The sequence below is a fragment of the Grammomys surdaster genome, unplaced genomic scaffold (genome assembly GCF_004785775.1).
Source record: "Grammomys surdaster isolate TR1022 unplaced genomic scaffold, NIH_TR_1.0 342, whole genome shotgun sequence".
Classification (NCBI taxonomy): Eukaryota; Metazoa; Chordata; class Mammalia; order Rodentia; family Muridae; genus Grammomys; species Grammomys surdaster.
Window position 1 is genome coordinate 636,231 of NW_021604761.1, and position 25,701 is coordinate 661,931.

Below are 25,701 nucleotides of genomic sequence, written 5' to 3' on the forward strand. Positions count from 1 at the left end.
GGACCGGGGAAAAACAGGTGGAAATGGCCTCACGGGTAGCCTAGGGCTGGCTGTAGTGCATACCCTGAGTTCTGAGGCAGGTGAGTTTACTGCCCACCCTGCCTAGCACCAGATAACCACCTAACTGCAGGCTAGGGTCTGTAGCCTGGCAGAATCTAGCAGTTGACAAGCGCAAACCTCACTAAGGCAAAGATAAGGACCTTAGACTGTCAAAAAGACTCTTATGTAAAAGTCTTTTGTCTAATTTAGCAGCTACTAGAACTTGGGGGCAAAGTATTCCTCTGTTCAGAGCTCTCTACTGTCAGAGCCAAGAGTGCTTTGGAAGAGTGGGCCAAGCCCAGTCAGGTTTGGCCTCTGTGCAGCACAGCCTAGAGCCACTAGCTCAACTTGTTGAGCAGCCCGATCCCAAGGAGTTGAGACAGATCCTAAAGGTACAATGTGTATAATTCCTGGGCCCCAGGCAGTGTACAAATGTCCTCTCCATGGATGGCTCTACCTCTAAAAGTGTGGATTTACATTCCTACTGGTGGTGCTAGAATCAGGGTGTTTACCTCTGTTGAGTCTACATAGCTCTGAACCCTGGTCCTGCATGAATTAGCAGGGTAGGATAAGAATTCACTGGGCTTTCCTGTGCAATGACATTACTGCACCCCTGCATGCTGCTGCCTCCTACTATGCCCTGTTCTGCAGCCGAACAGCTCTGTCCACACAGTTGTAAACAGCAACCATGTAGCTCCAATCCTTCCAGCTCCACCTGAGATGGAGTCTGAGAATTTCAGTCCCTAAAATGGCACATATGGGTGTAGGTCATCCTCAGCATCTTCCACAACCCCTGTAGGAAGGTTTTTAGACAGCACTTTATTGATACCCTCAGCCCTGGACAGCACAGACCCCCAGCACTGGCTGATACCAGCTGGACTCAGGTGCCATCCCCAAGAGCAGGAGTAGGCCCCATAGGGGCAGAGAGGCCTCCCAGACTAGGAGGAGTGTGCAGGCAGCCAGGAACCCCTCCAGAACTCCAGGCCCAGATTAGGGAGGGCTGGCCTTTGGCAGTAGCTCAGACCCCGACTGGGGCATCATAGTTGAGCACGTAGTAGTCGTGGACATACATGAGCACAGCCACCGGTTGCCCAATGATGAGTGTCACCCACACAGCTGCATTGCCATAGTTCCCTTGGAAGAAGCGGCCCACAAACCAGGCCAGTGGGACCTGAGAACACATGAGGCTACAGTCAGGGGGCTACAATGGCCATAGGAGATGGGGTTCAGCACAGATTTAGGCTAAGAGAGACAAGCTTCGCTTCACAGAGTTCCTCACCTGAGCCATCATGGCTGTGAATGCCCAGAGGCGGAACATCCGCAGAGGAATGCTCACTAGGTACTGGAGTATAGGAATAAGAGAGATCAGTGTTTCAGCTGGTGGCCACAGCCCTGCCCAGAGGTAAAGTAGGGTGTGCAGAGCACTGACCTCATGGAAGAAGGCTGAGGCAAAAAATACCCCTGTCCTGGCTACCCATCTGTTGCTGCCCAGTCTGAGCAAAGGCTTGTAGAAGTGTCTGCAGAGCAAGCAAGCCATAGGATGAGGCTAATGCCATAGGGCCCAGGTCCACAACCACATTCCACAGGTGCATACATCAGCCTACCTGATGCACCACTTGTGCACGGGGATATTCCAATTCTGCCAAAAGTAGGTGACAGACTCAGCATTCCTTGGGGTCAAGAAACAATGGGATAAGCAGAACATGCTATGACCTACCCAGATCCCCAGAAACACACCACTCACCACCAGTCCCTGTAGAACTCTCGGTCTCCAAACTGCATAAGCTCTGCCACAGCATTGAGACAGGAGTGGAAAAGCCAATAGAAGAAGATAAGCCAGATCAGATGGTTGGGGACCTTTGGGAGACAAATCTCCAGGTTGCAAACTTACAGACTCCACCTATCCTTCACACTCATCCCACTGGAGTCTCTGACACTCACCGCCAGCTTTAAGAGACGCTCAATGATGCGTGAATAGTCCATATCCTGTGGAGATAGGGCTGCCTCAGCTAGCTATATCATCTACCCTACCCACCCCTGCCACAAGGGAGCCTAACCTCACCTTGAAGGGCTTCATGGAGTTCTGGATAGTAGGGACCATCCACTGCAAAGGAGAATATCACATCAGTTTCCCTCAGCTACATTGAGCCCTACCATACATACACCCACTCACACCACTTACCTGTTGGATCAGCCCCACTTGAAGCTGGGTGAAAAAGAGCTGGGAGAAGAACAAAGCAGTCAGCTGAGACTTGAGTTGCACACACACCCTGCCCATACCAACCCTCAAAGTCCAAACCTCACCATCTCAAGAACTCGTCGTAGCAGAAAGCGCTTTCGTATTCGTGGGGATCGAGGAAAGTTGAGTTCATAACACAAAGTAGGAGCAAAGATGAAGTAATAGAGATCTAGAAGGAAAGGGTAGGTGCTTGGGCCACACATCCCTGACCCTGACTACAGTCTTGCCTCTGGGAGTCCCAACTCACCTCGGTAGGTCAGGTTGTCTGGATAGCTCACAGGTTTCTGGGCAGCAGCCCCACTGACCTTCTTCCCCGTAGAAACTGCCAGCAAAGCGAGACTAGTGTGAGCCATGAGCCCAGGCTCAGGCCTATAGGTGAATCCCAATCCTGACAGCTCTTACCAGCTTTGGCCTTGGCCTTTCCTTGGCGGCACCACAGGTTGACATCCCGGTAGGAAAAAAGCTTGAGGAAGATGATGGAGTATGATGCCAGAGCAAACAGGGAACCCACTGCAAGACAGGTGACTCAGCCATGTCTGCCCATACACTACAGTTATATTGACACAGGAAAGGTAGGCTCAGATGTGACCACCCACATCCCATGAACAACCTGAGGTCAGCTCAACATGGGAGGGGATGGGAGGGGTTGGGATGAAGGTGCACCTGGAGTGATAGATTCAACCAGTAAGGCCACAGCTGCTGGGAAGCAGAGGATTGTGGCCAGGTTAACCACATGTAGCAGCAGCCCCATCTGCTCTGTCAGGGCACCCTGGAGAGGAAGAGAGCATTCAACCAGGTCCTCTGCCCTGGGAGACAACTATCAGGCCTAGTAAGAAGAGCCTATCTCAAGCAAGCCACTAGTAACTTTTAACAAGGATGGGGATAGGCACCACTTACCACTGCCAGGCGCTTCTCAATCTGAAATGCAGCCACAACAAAAATATTGGATGCTGAGGACAGAAGCATCACAGGACAGGTTCAGGCCCTGGTCAGCCTGTTCCCCCACCCATGGCCCTTCTTGGACTGCAGCTCACCAATAATCAGGCATGGGGCAGGCCAGCTGTAGGGGTCCTTCAAAAACAGAGACACCACCTGGATGGGATCCACCAGAATGCCATACCTGAGAGTGGGGCAATGGAGGCCTGAGTAGAGGTGGGCCTCAGGGCCTAAGCAGGCTGGGCTGGGGTAAGAGGGGTCCTAAAAAAGGTACTCACTTGATTAGGTTCTCTAAAAATAACCTTGCATTACTCAGGATCTGCAAGAGACAATCAGGAGGGTTCAGTCCTGGTGGTGCTATCACAGCTTACGTTACCCCAGCATCTCTACCCTTGGCCAGGAAAACAGCTGTAGCACTCTTAGCAAGGGACCAGTCCCTCTTGACAGCACAGACCTACTGGGGAGTTGAGAGGAGGGCTGCCTACCCTTGCCCAAGTACTGGTCCCTTCAGTGTTAGAGAGACAAGAGGCTACAGCAAGCAACAGAAAGACACATCAAAGCACAAAAGGGCAGGTGTAGGCAGTATTTGTACCTGAGTCAAATACTCTAGCAATACTCAAAACTCCCAAGAATGTGGCCCCAATGTAGCTCAACTAAAGAGTGGGCCTCTAGACTCTAGCCTGAGACTCAGTGTGTGGCCTCCATCCTCATCCATCTCCCGAGCACTAGATACAGGCCTGGTGCCACCAACTTGTCCAGCTACCCAAACAGACAGAAGCAGTGGATAATACTAACAAGGGAGCACTGGTGAGGTTCCTTGCCTGGGTGTTCAGAGAAGGGACCGTAAAGGTGGTGAGTTTAGGGACACCATATTCCAGCTTGGTACTTAAAAACATACTGCTCTATACCACCTTCTGATTGCCCACTGCAGGTAGCTGGAGCCAGGATTCATACATCCTGGAAGAGAAGAATAGAAGGGCCAAAGGCCAGGTGGGGCCTGAAGAGATGGCCCAGTAGTTAAAAACACTGGCTGCTCTTCCAGAGGACTTGGTTCAATTCCTCCCATTCAAATAGTGGATCACAACTATCTGTTAACTCCAGGTTCAGGGCATCTTCTGGCCTCCATGAACACTGCACGTACATGGTACAGAGACACATATGACGGTAAAACACCCAAACACATTTTGAAAATGAAAAGCTGGGTGGGTGCAGGAAATTCCAAGAGAAGAGACTGCTATCTGGACCAGCCAAGCACTCCCCTGCCCAAAAAGTTCCTTATCCACCAGGTTGGCCAAGAATAGTATGCCAAGTCCCACGGGCAAAGCTGACCTTGAACCCACTGGCCCCCACTGCTCACTTCTCACTCAGCAAGCCTTATAGCCCCATAGCTAACCAAGGCCGGAAGCTCTCTCCAGGGAAAAGGTGTTGTAGGCCTCAGAAACCTTTCAGAGCATAATAGGGTAGAATCCCTTCCAGACTGATAGCCAAAGAAGCCATGCCTAAAGCAGGAACAGACAACTTCTGGGTGAGGGCAATAGGTATCAGACCATATCCAAGTGTTAGAAGCTGGGTGACGATAACCCTTTGTCCCTGACCCACCCATCAGGTTGTCCTTTTGAGCCTTGGACTCCAACAGCTTCTAGGGTGCGGATGCATAGCACCAGTAAGAACCAGGTCCTAGAAGCAGCAGATTTAGACATAACATAGCACTCCACCAATACTCAAAGCCAAAGGAAAGGGACTAGAAGGCCTGTAACACTGTGCCTGGTTCTACCAAGGGCTCTATGTCTATGAATGCACATGGCATAGGACACACATCCTCAAGATTCTTTTTTTTTTTTCATGTATGTGAGTACACTGTCACTCTCCTCAGACACACCAGAAGAGGGCATTGGATCCCATTACAGATGGTTGCTGGGAATTGAACTCAGGACCTCTGAGGACTTGGACCCAGAGTGCTCCCTCTTCAGCCTCTCGGCCACCTACCCTGGGGAGCAATCAGTACACCCCACCATCTCCTTGCTCTTCTATACCACACCTACACAGCCAAGGGAGACCTGAGGCACAGAGTATTCAGGATATTCATTGTCTCTACTGCCACTGAGCCACCCACAGAAGTAGCCTGGGATCCTAGAGCAAACCCGTCCACTGCAGGGGCCCCCCTGCTTCCCTGTCCACCAGGCCAGTGCTAGCAACCGCATGGAGCTGTAGTCTTCAAAGGGCAAAGCCTCCGCCCAGGGAAAGGGTGCCCTGGAAGGTTCTGCCACACATGGCCACAGTGAGCCTGCTCCCACATTCCTACTCACCAGCATCACCACACACCAATTCAGGATACCACGATAATTGCTGAAACCACTGTCTGAGCTGAACAAAGAGTCTTGCAGACGATGGCACCTGGCAAAAAGGAGATAGGATCCTGCCCAGTAAGCAAACACAAGCAGGTCAAGGATAACCCACTCCTGCCCAGGTATCTTTTCTGTCAAGAGTTCACTACCCATTTTCAAACAGGAAGAGGACTCAGACAAGGCCATTCCAGTGGTTATATAGCTACAAGAGGGGACGGTCTCAGCACCACACAGAGACCTTTCCCTCTAGGCAGCAGAAGCTAGACAGGCCTCCATGGAACTTGAGTTCCCCAGAAACCAACTGCTATCAGGCTCTTGGGTCACAAAGATAACCCCATTTGGGTGTCTGTGGATCTGTGTGGACTGACCCAGTACTACTGCAGACTGCCCAATCTGTTCATCCCATCTACCAAGGAACCCATGGAGGAGTCCCCACACAGTAACAGCAGTCTCCTGACATTCAGACGCAGACCAATATAATAGCTGGCCAAGTGCCCACCCTCAATGTACATTTCTTACGAGCAATGAGTTGGCCCTCTATTTGCATGTTAAGTCTGTGTCCCTGACTTCATTCAGTGACCGTGAGGACACTACTCAGGCTAATGACAAGGAAACCCTCAAGGCTCCTACCCAGTAGGATACAGGGCATCCAAATAGACTCTGTATGTGAAGAATACCAAGCCTGGCAGAGGAGGACTATGAGACTAAGATAAAGCCTAGACTCAGCTCCTGGCAAAGACAAAAGGAAAAACTCAGAGCCCTAGTCCTGGTAACTAATGCCCTCACTCACACCAACTGTGGCTCCACCTTGCCCTCCAGCTGCTGTGCCACCAGGAAGCCACATAGAATTGAGCAAGACCTAGATTTTGTAAGCAAAGAGGCTAGGGCCTCCCCTTCCCTCTCACCACATACACCTCTACCCTGGGGCATCTGAGGAGGAACAGGCCAGGAAACCTACTATAGGTACCATCCTATAAAAGCCTTTTTAGAACTGACCTTGTTAGTGACCCTCAATAACAAGGGGCAAGGCCTAGCTTTGGTTAGGGTTGGAAGTCTGACAGCCCTCTCCAGAAGACAGGTCAAAGAGGTTGAGGCAATGCCAACAAATTCAATCTTTGCTGTCAAAGACTTTGAGGACAGCCTGGTCTACAGAGTTCAAGGATAGTCAGGGCTACAAGAGAAAACCCTATCTATAAATAAATAAATAAATAAATGCTATCTACTTGGCACCTAGTTCCATCTACACTAGCTTCTGGTTAGAAGGAGGGTAGTCACATCCTTCTTACTGTCCATACCATGCTACAGCACCAAAGTGAGACACAGCCACCCCCAACACCACTCCCAACTGTCCATTTCCTCAAGATTAGGCTTCCAGCATCTACACACTAGGCCCACATGATGCAAACCATGTGATATGACTGTGCTGTCTTTACCTTGAGTCCCTTTTCTCCCCAGATCTGAGCCTGCCTCCTGATGGCTGCCCTTGTTTGGGGTATTCCCCCACCCCTACCCTGGCTGGTTTCCCTGACTTGATGTGGCTGCCTTTAAGAGGCAACATCATGAGACAAGAAGGAAGGCATCTCCCAGTCTGTGTCTACTAGACCTCAGCACCAACCCCCCTACCCCATGCTGAAGCCCTGTGCTTGCAGCACTCCTGCCCCCAAAAACTCACGGCTGGCCTCTGTGGCACAACCCAGCAACAACTGCCTGAACATAACCAAAGCTGTTTCACAAGACTGACCTCTCTCCCCTTTGAGTAACCAAGGAGACCATGCTGCCTTTTCTATGGCCATCTCCAGAATAAAGACAAAACTAGAGAATGGGTCCTGCTTTCCAGAGCTAACAGCAAGCAGACAATTTTTTGTTTTATTTTGTTTTGTTTTTAGAAGACATGACCTATGTAGGCCAGGCCAGCCTTGATTTTCCTGCCTTAACCTCCCAAGTGCTGGTATTTCGAGTATGTGACACCTGATGGGACACCTGGCCTAGTTTAGCAGACAAGGTCTTAAGAGGTTTTTTTGGTTGGTTGGTTTTGTTTTTGTTTTTGTTTGCTTTGTTTGTTTTGTTTTGTTTTTTTTTTTTCAGGGTTCTTCTGTTGAGCTTCCAATTCCTTCCTCAACTGTCCACACTGGTGTCTTGGCTCCTCTCTGGCTCTCCCATTCCCACACTGCCTTGCCTCTACCCATGCCACTCCCTCCCTCCCTAGGTCAGAGACATCTGTCCCAGAGGAGGAAGCCCCCATCAACCAATGCCTGCAAAGCTCCAAGCCTGCCACTGTGACCAGAAGCTAGTAGGCTGAAGGGCAGGCTAGAGAAATGGCCAACAGGGAAAAGAGGAGCTGGCTACATGATACAGCTGTTTTTGCCACCCTCTCACCTACTAAAGAGCCTGCCCATGTCCTGTGCCTTCCAACTGTCTTACACTCATTCCGAGACCAAAAAGACAAGAGGATAGCTGGCTCTCCTTCCTATGTCTTATGGTAAGTCCTCTACCCAGCCTACTCAGGTAAACCACACAGAACAAGGAAAAGGTGGCATCCTCTCTCAACTTTCCTTCAACCCCACAGAAACACTGTAAAACAAGAACGAGCCCATCCCCAAACACATGCCAAGATCTGTGCCACACCCAAAGGACCAACCTCTAAGTATGGACTTCATTTGGAGATCACATAGTTATGATCTGACACTAAACAGAAAGAGAAGGGAACAGAGTGCCCGCTCCTCTTCCAGCTGACACCTGACACTTCATCTGTGCTGCTCTCTGAGCCAAGCCCTGGGGTACAAGATGGAAGCAAGCTACTTATAATTCCTAGACCCTGCTATAGAGATGTACAAAAGATATGCAAAGACAAAAACCACCATAAGGCCTTGCCTTGGGTGCCCATTCAGTAGATAAAATGTACACCTTGCCATAGGGTAGAAGAAATGAGCTGACATCCAGAACCTGGCTCAATGGCCCAGCTTAAAGTGAGCAGGAAGTACTAGGGAGGGGAAGATACAGCTCGAGGAGTCAAGAGGAAGGGTAGGAAGAGAGTTGGGCTGCCAAGAGCAACAGCAGAGGGAGGGGGAGCTGGCACAAGAGTAGCAATGGGGTGAGCTCCAAGCCAAGCCCATGAGAGCAGGCAGAGCCTGGCCCACCAACACTGACGAGTGGAGTCTAGCTCAGCCGGGGGGTTTCAAGCCCTGTGGCATCCCCAAACTGGAATGAGGCCCACTGCCCACTGGGTGATGACAAACTCCCCATGCCCATCCCCCCAATGCAACACCCATCTATGGAGGACAAGGGACACAGCAGAGACCCTTTCCACATATACATATACATCTTTCCTAGCTTTGTACAAGCCTCACACCAGAGGACACTGAAAAAGTTCAATGGTCATCTGAACATGTGATTGTTCTCTCCTGCCTATCCCTGAATGGTAACTTGGCCTACAACTGAGACCTCAGATAAAAAGATACTTTCCCCACCCCTCTAGAGATACTAGCCAAACTCCTGATCCCTAAAGGAAAGGACAATCAGGGAAGTCAGCATAGGGGACTCTTAGGATCATAGGACCTTAGGTCTTAGGATCCTTAACACCTTTTCTGATGGAGCAGGCACCTTTAATCCCACGACTTGGGAGACAGAGACAGGTGGATCTGTTTGAGGCCATCCTGATCTATAGAGCTAGTTCCAGGACAACCAAGGTTACACAGAGAAACCATGTTTGCTTGGAGAGAGAGAGAGAGAGAGAGAGAGAGAGAGAGAGAGAGTGAGGGAGGGAGGGAGGGAGGGAGGGAGGGAGGGAGGGAGGGAGAGAGAGAGAGAGAGAGAGGAACGCAAAATCATTTAAGATTGAAAATGTGTGGACAATCTCTCTCAAGACCAGCTTTGAATTGCAGAAAATCACCAACCCTTTAAGGAGAGACAACCTCCACCCCCCTTCTTGCCTCCCTGGCTTCCTTACCTGACCTTTGTCCATAATGTACCAAGCCTGCCTCACACTGAAGTTATCTTATCTCCCAGGTGAACTGTGAACACCCTAGGGCAGCTGGGGGGGGGGGGCTCTCCACAGTGCCCACGAGAAAAAGACTCGGTTGATACAAAGAGAACAAGGCTTTGCCAGCCTAGATATCCACTTCCTCCAAGCCCATCAGTTGCTTCCTAACCCAGAGCTACTAAAGGGTCCCATGATGATCACCAGAAAGAGTCTCGGAGCCGGCACGGAGGAGACAGTCAATGCTGCCAAAGAACACGGTGCATGTCTCCATGTCTTCAGTCATTCAGCTAAGCAAGGCCTCTCCCATAGGTGTGTCCACACCAAACCTCTCTCCAGTACTCCAACCAGAGGATGAAAGTCTCAATTAGTAGTCAGCTCTGTCCCTATAGCCCGCAGTCATTCTGGTAACATAAGCAGGGCTTCAGGCCCTCCTACTTGCTGGAAGAGGAGTGAATAAGCCGTGCAGCCTGTTTGTACGAGAAAGCTTCCTGTACTGTCCCGTGCCCTGAGCAAACGCCCATACTCATCTCCTCAAATAGGCTTGAGTCCTCTGGAGCCTCTAGTAGACTTCTCTACCCACAGGACACCCCTCATAGTTTTGCAAAGGTAACTTCATCATAACCCTCCCTGGAAAACATCTACCACTTTCCACTGAAGAAAGTGCATTCATCCCCAACCCCCAGCTACCCACCCCTCAGAAAGGACTTCAGGAGACTTTTTCTCAAGGTGTGCTTACTTCCCTAAGCAATATGGAAAGGGGGCTGCTGCCTACTCCTCTACCCAGGCTTCCTGGTGGGTTACTAGACCCCACCTGGATGACCTTGGCAAGTCACCCTCTCCCCAAAGCCAGTGTAGCCCAAGGGACGCGGAACTCGCAAAGCTGTGGCCAACTTTTAAGAACTGGGAACGACGCTGGAGAGATCAGATGTAAGAGGATCAGGAACCCCGCTACCTCAGCTCCCAGTAGCCGTCGCCCACGCTGGTCTTCCCGTCTTTGTCCCGAGTGTGGGCTGGAGCCGGAGCCGGAGCCGAAGCGTCACCCCCGGCGCCCAAGTCGGGGCCCACAGCCGCGTCTCGCACCTCCTCTTCGTCTACCGTGGGCCCATTACCACCCTGGACGGAAACCCGCGAGCCGGTCCTCCGACGCCGAGAGCTTCCCGCGCCTCCGCGGTCGCCCATGGCTTCCACCGGCACCTCGCCGCGGCCCAGTCGTGCTCCGCCGGCTCTCAGCGCCTGGAGCCCGCGGCCCCGCCTCTGGACCCTGAGCAACGGCCTCCGCCTCCGCCTCCGCCACCGCCCCCTGCCGGCCTCCGTAGCCGGCGCAGGGTACTACTACCTCTGCGACGCTGAGGCTGCGATGCTGCGGAGCAGCTGACTGGCTGAGGCGTCAACTGAGAGTCCATTTGTAGTTCGAGGCCAAGCTGAGGCGGGGCCTAATCGAAGAGGCGGAGCACGCCGGGAATTGCGGGAGCAGAGCGCGGAGCCTCCTGGGAGTTGAAGGCACCGTGAACTGACGACGTATAGAACTCTGGGAACTGCAGTTGCAGCCTGGCGGAAGCAACTAGTGCGCAGCTTGGCTGTGAACTTCGATGGAAGAGGTCCAAGGTGCTGTCTCACTGCGAGGAGCAAGCTGGAGGAGTACTGCCCCGGCTCCTGGCTCTCTGGAAGCTACGCACTTCCCCTGACCTCTTGCTTGCCCCTTGTCCCACTTCTGTAAAAACATAGTTTCGTCATCCCCAGCAGCGGTTTGACTGTAGGTCATTTATGAAACTGCGCTGACGTCTTGCAGCCCCAAATCCATTTTTGAACGCACAACCGACAGACCTATCTGTCCTGGCAGCGTCGTTCTCAGAAAGATCCCTAGCTGCTAGGCAGGAACTGCTTTAAATGGACCTTGGAGGACATACCCTGTCAAAGGATCAAACCAGAGAAATACCCAGACTCACATCACAGCAAGTGTGTGCAACTATTTGTTTGTTACACACAAATCAGTTGTTTGTTTGGTTGTTTGGTTGTTTTTGGTTTTTCGAGACAGGGTTTCTCTGTGTAGCCCTAGCTGTCCTGGAACTCACTCTGTAGACCAGGCTGGCCCAGAACTCAGAGATCTGCTTGCTTCTGCCTCCCAAGTGCTGGGATTAAAGGCGTGTGCCACCACTGGCCGGCTCAGTTGTTTGTTAGATGAAGCAACTCATCAGACACAATGGCCTCTTCCTCCACCGCCCCACAATGCCATCGAGGGCCTGACAAGCAATCTGCCTGACTTAGACATCTCAGTGCATGGATTCTGGACCTCAGGAAGCACCTGATTTCCTTCAGAAACACTATAAGGACCAAGGGGAATAGTGACTTTCTCTTCTGGGGGATAGCAGGCCTAAGAAGCACAAGGTTAGTAGCCTCTCCTACAGGGTGCCACCAGTCTTCCTATTGAGCACATCCCACTTCTGTGGTATCCACTGACTCCTTCCCTCAGGCCACTTTTTCTTCATGCCACACCTCATGGTGAACAATCTAGGATGCCTTGAAGGTGTCTTTGTGTACATATACAGAGAAAAGCAGACCTTGGCATGGACTTCTGTGGATCAGAGCCAACCTGGTCAGTGTCTCAGAACATTCCTTTGTTGCTGGTTCAGCATGTCTTTCAGCTGGGCCTTGGCAAGGCAAGGGCAAGGTTTTTGTGAATAGTGACCCCCAAAAGGAAGCAGAGTGAAAGAAAACGTCTCTTTGGGAGCCTGAAGTAAAGGTAAGTCACATGAGCTCTGCCATTCCTTTCCCAGTCTGTTAGGTGAATATGAGACCTCCACATGTTCCTGGGCTAGCACTTTGGCTACACCAACTTCCAGTATGCAGCCAAAAACTAAAAGTAGAAGGTTGAGGCCTAGGCTGCCACTAAAGCCAGAGATGAATTCACACTATCCAATAGCATGAAAGTTCTCCTTGGAGACAGCTATTCATTGACATTCCGGCTTAAAGCTGTCAGCCTACAAGAGACCATGGGAGTGAAGGGACCAGAGGATGGACCGGAGCCATCAGGAAGGATGGTTCTATGGAGACTTGTGGCAAAGAGGTGGGACCTATGTCAGAGACTCAGGACCTGATTCAAGGAGTAACCCAGGGTGCCAAGAGAAAAGAAAAAGTACCATTGAGATTGGCTGGGGATAAAGGTGTGGATAAATGCCTTGGCAAGGCAATCATGGCAGCCCTGCTGGAGGTGGCAACAAAATGGGTTCAGGCCCTAGAATAAGGAGCCCTGCAAGCCTGAGGGAATCAGAGGGACAGAATGGTTTTAGACATGTGTAGACAGGGCTGGTGAGATGCCTCAGCGGTTATGAGCCCTGGCTGCTCTTCTGAGAGGTACTGAGTTCGATTCCCAGCAACCACATGGTATCTCACAACCATCTTTAAGGGGAACTGGTGCCCTCTTCTGGCATGTGGATATATATGCAGCAGAGCACTCATACAATAAATTTTTTAAAAATTTAATAAAAAAAAAGAAATTCACAAACAGCTTCAGGCTGAACCCAGCACCCTAGGGTTATAAGCAGGCCAAGGAAAACCTGCTTCAGAGAGTTCGCAGCAGTGGAGAAGTGGGCTCATCTCAACCCTCCAGGAAGCTGCTTCCATCCTTTTGGCCTACCACCCTAAAGAAACAAGAAGCAATCAAGACCCTGAAACTGTGGGTCCTCTAGAAAGTAGGAAAATAAAAGACTTCCTGTGTGTCTTTGCTACTACCAAAGTGGTGTTTGGGTGGGTGAAGACAGAGCTGTGTAAAGGCAATCCTGGGCTATTTGTCCAATCCACAGCTGTTTAGCTGAGCCTTGGGTTCCCCTTTTACAAATAGGAAATCTCTTAGTGAGCTATGATGGTACACACCTTTAATCCCAGCACTGAGGAGGCAGAGGCAGGTGAATCTCTTGAGTTCCAGGACACCCAGAGAAAGCTTGTCGATCTCTTTCCAGCTAGGGACAGTGACAGTTAAGATCCTTCTGTGGAGAGCCTGATTAACCGCTTCTCCCAGTGCCATATGTGCCTTCATTCCTGTTGTTACCACTGTCCAAGCTTCCCAGAGAGCGTGCCCTCCACCACTGGAATATTCTCCAAGCTGCTGACTGTGACCTGCTGCAGACACATTTCTCCTCTTTTGACACTGAATGGAATCTGAGTGAGTCTGGCTCCTGTTCTTGCCAGAATGTGGGCAGTTAGGTTGGCCCTGACCTAAGACTGACCTAGTTTGGTCACATCAAAGTATTTGAGCCACTCAACTCACACCTGCTGACCTTCTTGCCAGGGGTCATTGCTAGGTGAGCCTTCCACCCTCACTCCTGTGGCTGCTTTGACTCTCTCTACCCAGCACAGTCTTGCCTCCTATTGCCTCTGCTCTCCTTGAATCTGAGGACTTTGTGTGGTTACAGAAGTGCCTCTGCCCCTGGGAATCTTCATACTGGCCCAGCCTAGCTGTCTAGCAGTACAGGAGCACACACCCACAGTTTAGGGGGCTGTAAGAGACCAACTCTTTTAAGCTCAGACTGCATTTTTTTTGTTGTTGTTTTTTCGAGACAGGGTTTCTCTGTGTAGCCCTGGCTGTCCTGGAACTCACCCTGTAGACCAGGCTAGCCTCAAACTCTTGAACTTGGAAATCCACCTGCCTTTGCCTCCCAAGTGCTGGGATTAAAGGCGTGTGCCACCATCGCCCGGCTCAGACTGCATTTTAGAGCACCTGACCTAAGTTTGAACTCAGTTAAACTAGCAGCCTGTTACCTAGCATTAGTTTCCAAGTTACCCCCCCCCAACAAGACCTATGTCTCCAGGTTATCCCCCAACAAGACCTGCATCTAACTCCAGTTTTCAGATTACTTCCTCCCAACATAGTTTACAAGCCCACCCCTGCCTTTACAACCACCAATGCAGAAGGAATAGAAGTTTGTGGTTTGACTCCCTGCACCAGCCAATTATGCTAAAGGCCATGGTAGCACTCCAGTTAAATGCTTGCCAGGCTAGAAACACCACCACCATCGGCCCTGCCTGCTGCTTTCCACAAAACCTTGCCCCATAGATGTTCGGGGCTCCTCTCCACCAATACCATCCTGTGTGTTGGTGGTGGGCTGAGCCTGAGCTAACTTGAATAAAGACTCTGGTGTGATGGTGTGATTGCATTGGATCAGCAACTCTGGCTGGTCTTTTGAGGTTCACTTAACACTTCCTTAGCACTACATCTGGATGAGAACAGCAGGCTTTCAGGAGAAGGGCTACACCCAGTAGAGGCTTCTACTGTCCCATTTGCTCTAACACCAAAGAATGAGGGACCCAGAGCGGTTGACACAGCTACAGTAGTATGAAGGAAAACAGACTGGAGGGATTCCAGGCCAGGGACTGCTTCTAGATCAGCTTAGGCAGGACCTGACTTCGGGCTATCTGCCCAGAAGCTACGAGGTCCCAGAATACCTGAGACAGAGCAGAGTCAATTGTCCCAGGGGAATTGTCAACGGCTTTGCCTTCAGACAGGTGCTCCTCTGGCTCAGCTGGCCTGACTGACCCTCTCCAGTAGGAGAAAGGCCAAGGCCCGTGCTTTACTTGGGATTTCAGCACTGATCCGAGCCTAAAGAACCAGAAATCCTCCCCTTAGACACCCTCCAATACCCCTAGCAGCACCCCAATATGACACGCCAATCAACACTCCAAATTCTATCAAGAGTGGCATTTATTCTCCTCGTGGAGGTGCGGCGCTCCGAGGAGCTGGTGCTATTGTGCTTAGGAAGGAGGTCTGTCCGTCCGTCCGTCTGTCCGGCCGGCCCGGCCCCAAACGGGGGCGGAAGAGGGACACGGCCCGAGTAAAAATCCCGGCCTGTTGCGGGCCAGGAGTATGTACAAGGTGGCGGGGCGCAGGCGGGGGTGGGGGCGGGGCGGGCCGGCAGCCACAGCCCCCACCCGAGGGCCCCCCGCACCTCGGGCCCTACTTGTAGAATCAGTACAAAATAGGTGCTACCTAAACGTTCCTTCTACCTGAATTCGCTAAGTCGGTTATTGTGCTGCTTAGTTATGGGGGCGGGAGGGGGCCCATGGCTTTCCACGGCGGCAGGGTGTGGGCGAAGCGGGAGATCCTGGCGGGCCCACAGCCCTTCCAGCCTTCTCCATAGGTAGGTAGACAGGAGTAAAGAGTGGGTCGGGGTGGGCGCCTCTGTGTGCGTGTGCATGCGGCACAGGCTGGCAGGCCCAGGCTAGGAACTGTGGGCATTTCGCCAGGTGGAGTAAGGGGATTAGATATGGGCACTGCTATGCTAGGCCTGCGGGTCCGCACCAGGAGGGTAGCCAAGCTTGGTGCTGGGTTGAGGCTGGCCATATCATATACTCCAGCATGTTGCACCTTAGCGGCACAGAGACAGCAGAGTCTCGTATCTCAGGGAATCAGAAAATGGGTACCTGTATGGGTGGCCCTGGTGAAGCTTGGGCCCCAGAGACCCTGGGACCTGTCCAATATGAGCTGGGAACATAAGGCCCAAGTCAAAGGCAGAGCCTGACTACACCCAGCGTATTCTAGGACTGAGGTGGGCAGGAGAGGCCATAGGGGCTCAGGGATTCAGCCCTCTGCAAATGTCTTCCACCCTGGCCTACCCATGCTTATTGGGCCCTGTCACTGACAGGCACCTCCCAGAAGGTTGCCACATCTCTGACGGATTCAGGAATGGGCCTGGCATATCGTAGGTACCCAATGATGGGTCGGTGAGTGATGAAGGACTGACAAGAGAGGCCTTAGGTGATACCTTTCCATCCCAGCCTCTGGAACCATGACGCCTGCCGGGCTCTGCCCTGGGGTAGGGTATGGGGAAAGAAAGTCTGCGTGGCCGGCCCCGCGCAGCATCCCTGATCTAGGGGCCTATGGGATGGGTAGGGCAGGGGATACCTGATTCTCAGTAACTCTAGAGGCTGCGGCAGCTTCACATGCAGTGCGCATTATTGCTCTATAGTCTGCATCGGACTAACTAAGAGGAAGGGGAGCGGGCAGCCCCGGGAAGGGTTGGGAAGAAGGGTGGGACTGCATGCAGTGATGTCACAAAGGCGGCGGCCAATGGAGCGGGGCCCTTGGAGTAGGGTCACCGCCGAGGCTTTGGCATAGACGGGTGAAAGTTGGCAACCGAATGGGGGTGGGGCCTGGGCCTCCGGGAAAGGGCTGGCCTCAGGGGCAGAGGAAGTGGTCCTGGACAACCTAAGCCCCGGGCGTCGGCGGGAAGGATGAGGGTTCGGCGCCCCCTCCCTGACCCGAGTGCAATCCGTTCATAAATAAAACGTATAAATACAGAAAGAAAGAAACCCGACGCGTCCGCAACCCCCCCAGGGGGCTTTACCCGCAAAGCAAATACAGAGGTGTGTAGAGGGCAGTGGCACGCCAGCCTGCCGGCCCGGGTATCCGTCCTCCAACACCCGAAGCCTGGGGAGCGAGGGAGGGGGCCCCGGGGCAGGGCGGGATCGGGGTCTGAGTAGGTCGGATAAGTTCATGCGATTCCGATATGCGTCATTATTATTCGTTATGGAGGACAGAGCCCCGGAAGCCGGGCTGGAAGAATTAGGATTTGGCAGAGGATGCGAGGCGTGGGTTGGAGGGAGGCTCGGACTGAGGCCCCAGAAAGAACCCGAGGGAGAGGGTTGCCACCGTCCGCGCCCCTCCCCATCCCTAAATCGTCTAGCACTCCCGGGAGGTTTGCAAAGCCTGCGGAACAGAACGCCTCTGTGGCCCGCCTGATATCCTGCTCCTCCTCCGGCCAGCTGCCCGAGTGGAGCTGACTCCCTGGACGCCGGGCTGAAGGCTTGGCCTGGAAGGCTTGGGAAGGGGTGGGGAAGACCTGAGTCTCTGGAACGCGATCCAGGGGCGCAGAGGGAGGAGGAGGGCGCTCCTTACCTCACCTCACCCCTGTCTTCAGAGACCCAACTAAGAGATGAGGTTCGGTTCTGGGTCTGGTCGACCCTATTGCTGGGAGAAAGCCTGGGGCACCCTGGAGGAGAGGGGAGGGTTTTCGGGGTGGGTCTCCCCTCGGGACCCTATTGCTTGAAGGGGCTGGCAAGGCTCCTGGCGAGCGGGGCGGGGTGGGGCCGGCTCCCTGCCCCTATTGCTGTAAGGAGAGGCCCGCCCTCCAGCCCCTCCGCCCGGACGCCAGCAGAGACTTCCCTGGGGGCCCGTATTGCTGAGAGCCGACCTGGCTGGCGGAGGCCCCGCTGCCCTAGGCTTGAACCGGGCTGAGCTGCGGCGGCGCAGGGGTTGCGGGGCCGCTGGCGCCGCCCTTGAAGCAGGCTGACTCGTAGTGCTTGTTGAGATAAGACTTGAGCGCGAAGCTCTTCTTGCAGCGCTTGCACTGGAAGTGCTTGAAGGCGGAGTGCGTCTGCATGTGTGCGCGCAGGTTGGAGCGGTCTGCGAAGGCCTTGCCGCAGTGCGCACAGCCGAAGGGTTTCTCGCCCGTGTGCGAGCGCATATGGCCCTGCAGCAGCCAGGGCCGGGAGAAGGCTTTGCCGCACACGCCGCACTTGTGGCGCAGGTCGTGCGTGAGCAGGTGCATAGCCATGGCCGGCATGGACACGTACACCTTGCCACACGTTGGGCAACGCCTTGCCAGCTGGCTGTCCAAGCTGCGGTGCGTTTGCTTGTGGCGGCTCAGGTTCGACGACGTGGCGTAAGTTTTGCCGCACTCTCCGCACGCGTGCCGGCCACCAGCGCCCGTGGCTCCCGGCCCCGCACGCGCCTCGGTGCCCGCCCCCACGCGCGTGCCACCCCGACCAGCGGACCCTGATCCAGAGCCTCGCGTGCCCGGCCCGCCCCCACCTCCAGCGTCGCTGTCGGGGGCCGCCACCGAGGCTGTCGAGGGGGCCGCGGCAGCGTTGGCATTAGCAGCCTTACGGCGTGAGCGCCCGTCAGTGATGAAGAAGGCGTCGGCCGCGTAGCCTTCGCTGACCGCCGCGTCGCCGTTGATGTAGCCGCCAGCAGCAGTAGCCAGCTCTGGGCGAGGGGTGGGCGGCGGTGCTGAGCCAGAGGCCGCGGGACCCAGCTCTCCCCGCACAGCCGCAGCATACATAGGCTCCGGGGATGGCCCTTTGAGCAACGCCGCCTCAGCGTCGCCATCGTAGACCGACGCAGGCCCCACGTAGTCACTGAGGTATCCTGAGGGCGGAGGCGGACAGACAGACAGCGGGAGGGGAACGGAGCAGCGGGCAAGACACACGCAAAGCGGGCGGCGGGAGATCGAGGAGACACAGCAGGAGACGTCGGGGTCCGAAAGGAAGGCGAACAGGGATCAGGACAAAGGAGAAGGAGCCGGGGACCACAGGGCAGAGAGGATGGAGACCGTGGGGAGGGGAAGAGAGGAGAGAAGAGAGACAGCAGAGGATGAGACAGGGCCAGGCAGGGCTCCTCCCCCGCCGCCCAAGCGCCCCGCCCCCGCGCGGGGAGGAGAGAGATGCATCTTCGGGCGCGGCTGCCCCCCTTCAGCGAGCCTCAAGGTCAGGGGGGAGGGGCGGCGCTCCTCTCTTCCTCCTCCCCCTTCCCCTCCCCCTCGGGTTCTCCCCACTTCAGCAGTTTTCCCTGATTATGCAACACACTGCAGACCCGCCGCGCACAAAGCCAGGGCCTCCAGCCCAGAGACCCCGACGGTCCTGCCTCTTTGGGATCCCCGAGGCCTTCTTCAGGCCCTAGAATCTGCTTCCAGACTTGGCGCTGTCCCTCTTGTTCCTTAGGTGTGCCAACAAAACCCTAGCGACTCCTACCTAGTCAGCATCTCTGGCCATCAGTACTCCTTCATCTTCCATGTCTCTAACCACTCACTGGACTTGCAGCTCCAACTCACCTGCCTCTCCACTCACTACTTTCCATTATCCTGGGTCCTAGTTTGTCCCAGGTTCGTGTTTTCTCCCCATGCCCTAACCCTACTGGAGACCTCAAGTCACCAACAGGGGACTAGGAAGGCTGTCAGGGCACCCACCAGGGGACACCTTAACAGAAACAAGCTGCAGATGGACATCGTTCATGCCAGTAACTGCAGTTGTTCCCCAGGTACAAGATGGATCTCACGATCTCAGAATCATAAATGCATACCCTTCACGAGTCAGGCTCTGGCTTGTTCGGGGTTACACTGGGGCTCTCAGCAACCATCGGGCCTGGTGGGATCTCGCAGGGTTTGCTGTACACTGACCCTAGCACTGGAACCCAACTCCTACACATGCAGGGTCACATATGCGATCATCCAGACACACTCTCAGTCACATGGTGCACAGCGGCCTCAGAGTCACGTGGTCTCATGTAGTGGCACACAGACAGGCACACACACAGGGTCACACACAAGCGCACAAAGTCACATGGCCACACGCAGTCACATGGGCCCACACAGGCTTATGCTCTTGCAGGTCACACTTGCTCTGCCACCCCACACTGCTGGCACTCCTGTTCCCCTTGCCTGCATGCTAACAGTTGTCCTTGAACTTGGGCATCCTTACACAAAGAGCCTCCCCTGACTCCAGTGCCTTGGCTTCCCTTGCTCATCTCTTCCTCCCTAATCCTGAGTCCAGGGAAGATACTGCTGTTGCATCTTCTGGTACCTAGGCCCTGACAGGTGGGTGGCCCTAACAGACCCCAAGCCTACTCCCTAGAGTTCCCAGAATTCCCTAGCTGGCCCTAGCCAGGTGGAGCCAAAGAAAAGTGAAACAGATCCAGATTTCTGGGTGTGGGTTTGCATGTGCCCATTTAACTGGGTCTTGTTATGTCAGCAGGTGTCCGTGCAGCTGTGTAGATCTCAACACAAGTCTGTGTGGGGGTCAGTGTGTGCCTTTAGTGCTTCCTCTTCCTGGTCCCTCTTTCCTACCTCTCCTCTACCCATACTCTGTCCTCTCTTGAAAGCTGTCTGGCCTTACTCTCTGCTCCCCTTTCCTCAGCCTTCATTCTCTGTTCCAGCCTCAGGCTGCTTCCGTTGGATCTACATCCCCTCCTACCTTGCCACTCCACCCCCACACTTTGGCCACCCACCCCTTCCTGCAAAGCCCTGGGCCCTGCCCCAGCTGCAGTCCAAAGCGCACCTTTATCTTGCAGTCGCACTCCGAGATCGCTGCGGGAGCGCCCGTAGGAGCTGTCGAGGTCTGCCGAAGAGAATGTGTCAAGTTTGACCTTCTTAACCAGGAAGGACCTGGGCATGATTCCTGCGGGGCTCCGGCAGTGAGGGCCTGCAGAGCCGGGGCTCAGGGGGACTGCGTCCGCGGCGAGGCCCCGTCACCATCCGAGGAGCGGTGGAAGCAGCACTGTCCCCAGTCTGGCCTGTGGATGCTGCTGGGCGAGTGTGGTCCTCTCTCTTCTTTCTGCCCTGCGTCTTTTCTTCTTCCTCTCCGGATCCCTCCTCTCTTTCTCTCTCTCCTTCCTTCCTTCCTTCTTTCCTTCCTTCCTCCTCTTCTCTTCTTTTCTCTTCTTTCCTTCCTTCCTTCCTTCCCTCCTCTGGTCCCGGCTTCCCAGCCCGCAGTGCCGCCCCTGGACAGGCGGGGGAGGAGGCTGGGGGGGGCGGAGAGGGGGGGAGCGGCTCCGTCCCGGGCCCGGAGGCTGCGAATGGGTGCAGGGCTGGCCCGGCCCCACGGCCCCCTTCCCCTCCCCCCCCCCGCCGCGGCGGCGGAGCCTCAGTCAGCGGCGCCCCATGCCCCCGGGGGCGGCAGCGCCGGGCCAAGAGAACACGACAGTAGCAGCGGCAGGAGCACCAGCAGCTTCAGCACCGCGGCCAGCGCTGGCTAGGGCAGCACCGCGGCCAGCGCCCGGGCGCGCTCAGCTGGCGTTGCCGGAGAGGGGCGGGCCACCCGGGCCTGGTCGCGGGGCGGGGGTCCTCGGCGGGGGTCTCTGGGAGGCTGGCTTTATTGTTCTGCAGTCGGAGCGGGCGGCGGCGGCAGCGGCGGGCGGGGGTCCTCAGGGGGAGGGGTGCTCAGGGAGGGCGGGCCGAGGGAGGGAAGGAGAGAGGGAGGGACGGGGGTCCGGGGGCGGGGCTCCGCTCTCGGACAGCTCTGGGGCAGGCCTCCTGAGCCCGCAAGCCTCTTCTGCCTACCGCCGAGCGCAGCCTCTGGCTTTTAAAGCCAAGCGCTGGGGGAGGGGGTGGGCGGGGAGGGGAAAGGCCGGCGGAAATGGCTGCGCCGGGCTGGGTCGGGCCAGGGTCTCCTGGGAGGGGTCCTGGGGATGCCTCGCCTCGACTTGTGCGGAGTTCCCCCGTGCGACTCGGGGAATGGCGACCTGATACTTGGTGGCATAGTCGGGCGTGCGGAGAGAGGTTGGGAATGGGCCTGGCACTCTCCCACCCCAGGCTCTGGTTCTTTTGGGGAGAACGCAAGCGGACCTCGGTCGAGTCCACGCTGTCTCCTATAAGGTCTGGAGGCTAGGTGCGGGATGTGCGGAGGCGGGGAGAGGCGGGAGACCAAAGGAGTGAATGCTGAGGCAGCGAAAACGCAGTGTGGAAGCCTGTGTGCGCCCTGTGCCGCAGTGCCTCTTGCCACTCTGTCACCTCGGCTGACCCTGTACCCGCTGGAGGGACCTTTCAGCCCCCGCCTCTCCCGCGGGACGGATGTCCAGCACGGTGGCGTCGGCGCAAGATGAGTGGGCATGGCAAGAGGGGCTGCCATGCCCCTGTTCCAGAAATTCCGCTTCATTGGTGGTTTCCGCCCTTCCGCGCGTCTGCAGCTTCTCCAGGAGGCCCGCAACCAGGCGGATAACCCTTCCCGTGGCCGCCCGCCCGGAGTTTGCAGCCCCCATGACGTCAGGCCCAACGGCCAATGGCGGGGCACTGGGGGTTGGGGGCCTCACAATGGCAGCGCGCGGGTGCATATGTCCCCAATTAGGGCCGGGCGCCGCCATTGTCCCTTCCTCGCCCCCTCCTCGCGTTGGGGTCTCTGAGCTGAGCTCTCCCCACGCAGCCTGCTCCGGCTATCGACTATGGTCGCAGAGCGGCAAGCAGAGACTGCAGCGTAGTGACCTTATACGGACTGGCCCGGCGGGCGCAGGTGCCAGGGCGGCACAGCAGTGCTGAGCTCAGCTCCCTTCCTCCTGCTGCGTGCTGGGCTGCTACCTGCATCCACTGCCTCGCGTCCGGCCACGGTGGGTGTAAGCTACCTGCCCTACACTGAGCGTGGAGACCACTCTCCTGCTTTATGCTAGCGGCCCAGCTCCTCAGCGGCGGGACATTCATCTTGCGTGGCAGGCGCTCCCGAGGGGCAGGACGGGTGCGGCCTCCCCCTTATCGCTGAACAGCAGCCGGCGAAGCTCTCAGTAGGGGGTGGGGGGCGAGGGTTCCCCATCAGCCACACCACTAGTCCGGGCTCCTTCCCAGAGGGGAATGGCTGAGGCGCAGCCGGAGGCGTCAGGCCAATTAGCATTTTGATTGCTGGACGGAGGTGGGGGGTTCATCTGGAACAAGGTCTAATTACCAGACGGACCCTCAGGGCTCAGGCAGGCTCGATTCCCACCCCCCACTCCGTTTGCTCCCTTCTCCTGGACATTGTCCCCGCTTCTAAACCTATACTCCCACTTCTTCTAGGTCCTCTCAACAGGCCCAGTCATCCTGTCTAGTTCTGTCCTCCTACTTTGCCTCTCGAGTCCCTTCTTAGTCGTGGTCCTTTGCCCGTCCAGTCTTTCCTGGGTCTGTCTTGAGTCTTGTTGTTCTGCCTCTCTGTCCTCAGCCCTCTTTACTCCACCTCTTCATACATTCTCTGTCCTGCCCTTACGTTGTGTACACATCTCTTCCCCCTCTTTGTCCATCTTCTACCTCCTTTGGCCCCTAACCCCCTTGATGGGAGATACCATGGCCGAAAACCTGTGCTTGGGCCTTGGGGCCAGGCAATACCGAACGAGCCATTCAAACAGGCCTTGCTCTGGCTATGGCGGATCCCTCAGGACTCCCCACCCCCCACGGGTGGTGGAGGGGCACATTGCTAGGAGGGGCAGCTGGGTCCAGGCCATGGCCATCAGTCCCCACCAGCCCAGGTGCATGGTTGCACATGGGACCTGTGCAATTACTCGTGCTTTCCGAATGGCCTCCTTGTGAACCTGACTCCCTGCCCCCACCTTCCCTTTCACATCTAGAGGTGCCCAGTCCCTTGGCCAAGCCAGAGAGATTGAGAAACAGTTGACCACTCATTTTGACAAGTTGTAGGCTCCTTTACCCAAGGCCCCATTGAGTCTCTGAGAGTCTCAATGACTCTTGTGAGTGTTATGTGGAGAATCAGTCAGCCCCCCAGCCAGTGGATAACTGCAGGCCTCTTATATTACCTTTCTAGCAACTCCCACAAAATCTCTTGCTATGCTGGCCCAACTTGCTCCGCCCTTATCCCTTCTCTATGAATGCTTGGTCTACAAATGATTGGTCTATGACTGTCTTACTCTGCTTTTGTTGCTATCACCCTGCCTAGGTCCCGTCTTACAAAGGGGTGGTGTTCCCATTGTTGTATTGCCAACAACTCACTGATGTGTTCAGGCCCTGTGGTCTCCAACCACCTAGGGAAACAGTGGACAGCCTCACTGGAAGGTCCACCTCTCCTGCTGGGCTGAGAGGTGACTGGCAAAGTATGGAGAGTTGGCTTGAAATGACCGGTGAGGACAGCTTCTGTGGTGCCTGGGTGGATGAGGTCATTAGCAAGAACAGGTCAAGGCTGTGGTAGGGAAATGGAGGCTAGTCCTTGAGACTACTTAATTCAGTCACAGTGATGGTGGCAGCTGGGCTATGCAGCTAATGACATGTCTGAGCTAGGAATCCTGGAAGAGAATGAAACAGGGCTCTGCAAATTCAGTAAGGAAAAGCTACCCTCCTTCCATGCCAGGGGCATCTGTGGTGAGAGAAACGGCAGCCTCCATAAAGGGCTGCCGAGTTAGGGGGTAGCACAAAGGGAAGTTACGTGTCCTGACTCACTGGTGACAGGTTGAAGGCCCAGGAAAGGTCTACTTCAAAAGGCCTAAAGGGCAAAACAGTCTTGGTCCCCACCGAGGCAGAATCATTGGAAGCTATGTTAGCTACGTCATCACTGTAACGTATCCCAAGGAGAGAAGAAATGTTTATTTTTATTCCATGGTTTTTGAGGTTCCAACACCTATTTCCTCTTTTGTTTCTGGGCCCTTCTCAGGCAGAGCATCATGACAGAAAATCATAGCAGAACCAAGGGATTCCCTGCAGAGCAGCCAGGAAGCAGAGAGGGATGCAGGAGAGTGCCAGACAAGGTATTTATTTCCAAATCACAACCTCAATATTCTGTTTCCTCCAGCCAGGCCCACCTACCAGTCTCTACCATTGTCTGAAAATACTATAATCTGGTTCCATTAATGGATCAGTGAGGCCTGGTAACCAATCAGGTTCCAAATGTTCCACCTCTGAACTTGGCTGCATTAGGAACCTAGGCTTTTAACATGCAAGCCTTTTGGAGGAATACTTTATATTTAAACAATGACAAAAGCCAAGGTTACGGGGGGGGGTGGACCATAAGAGTCTGGATCACAGCACAACCACAGCTATATCCATAAAAAATAAGAAAAGCACAAGGATCCGAGTTCAAGCCCCAGGATCCCATAGAAAAAAGCCAGTCATGGTGGCATGTACTGTAATCCTAGCACTGGGAGAGTAAGAGCCAGGCAGATCCCTAAACCTCATTGGCTAGTCTACCTAGCCTTCTTGGTGAGTTCTTGGCCAATAAGAAATCTTGTCTCAAAAAATAAAAATGAATAATGTTTCTGTAGTAAAATACCAGAGTACATCCTGTAGTTACAACATGCACATATACACACGTCTGCACACATACATGGCCACTTGCACAGGAACACACACACACAAAGAGCAGATATCAAAGTAGTAAATGTTTTCATTAAATATCAGTTTAGTAGTCTATAAAAAGTACCTGATAGCCGGGTGGTGGTGGCGCACGCCTTTAATCCCAGCACTTGGGAGGCAGAGGCAGGTGGATTTCTGAGTTCGAGGCTAGCCTGGTCTACAGAGTGAGTTCCAGGACAGCCAGGACTACACAGAGAAACCCTGTCTCGAAAAAACAAAAAAACAAAAAACAAAAAAAACAAAAAAAAAAAAAGTACCTGATAATGAGTGAACTTTTAGTTTAGTTTAGTTTAGTTTAGTTTAGTTTAGTTTTTTTTGAGACAGGTTTTCTCTGTGTAATGGCCCTGGCTATTCTGGAACTCA

General features: G+C 54.5%; 2 protein-coding genes across 2 annotated transcripts; both read right to left on the bottom strand.

Moving 5' to 3' along the window:
• Positions 1–835: 835 nt before the first annotated feature.
• On the bottom strand, positions 836–10,941 carry Dgat1 (diacylglycerol O-acyltransferase 1). The gene is made up of 17 exons (XM_028778819.1): positions 10,491–10,941; positions 5,521–5,608; positions 3,493–3,533; positions 3,313–3,398; positions 3,176–3,228; positions 2,942–3,047; positions 2,681–2,788; positions 2,526–2,600; positions 2,344–2,447; positions 2,222–2,260; positions 2,102–2,143; positions 1,981–2,025; positions 1,784–1,896; positions 1,644–1,709; positions 1,469–1,556; positions 1,319–1,381; positions 836–1,210 (listed from the first exon to the last, which is right to left on the bottom strand). Exons 1-17 carry the CDS (start codon positions 10,715–10,717, stop codon positions 1,058–1,060), a joined length of 1,497 nt encoding a protein of 498 aa, XP_028634652.1. The 5' UTR covers positions 10,718–10,941; the 3' UTR covers positions 836–1,057.
• A 4,268-nt stretch (positions 10,942–15,209) lies between these two features.
• On the bottom strand, positions 15,210–21,123 carry Scrt1 (scratch family transcriptional repressor 1). The gene is made up of 2 exons (XM_028778955.1): positions 20,582–21,123; positions 15,210–18,677 (listed from the first exon to the last, which is right to left on the bottom strand). Exons 1-2 carry the CDS (start codon positions 20,694–20,696, stop codon positions 17,746–17,748), a joined length of 1,047 nt encoding a protein of 348 aa, XP_028634788.1. The 5' UTR covers positions 20,697–21,123; the 3' UTR covers positions 15,210–17,745.
• Positions 21,124–25,701: the final 4,578 nt, after the last annotated feature.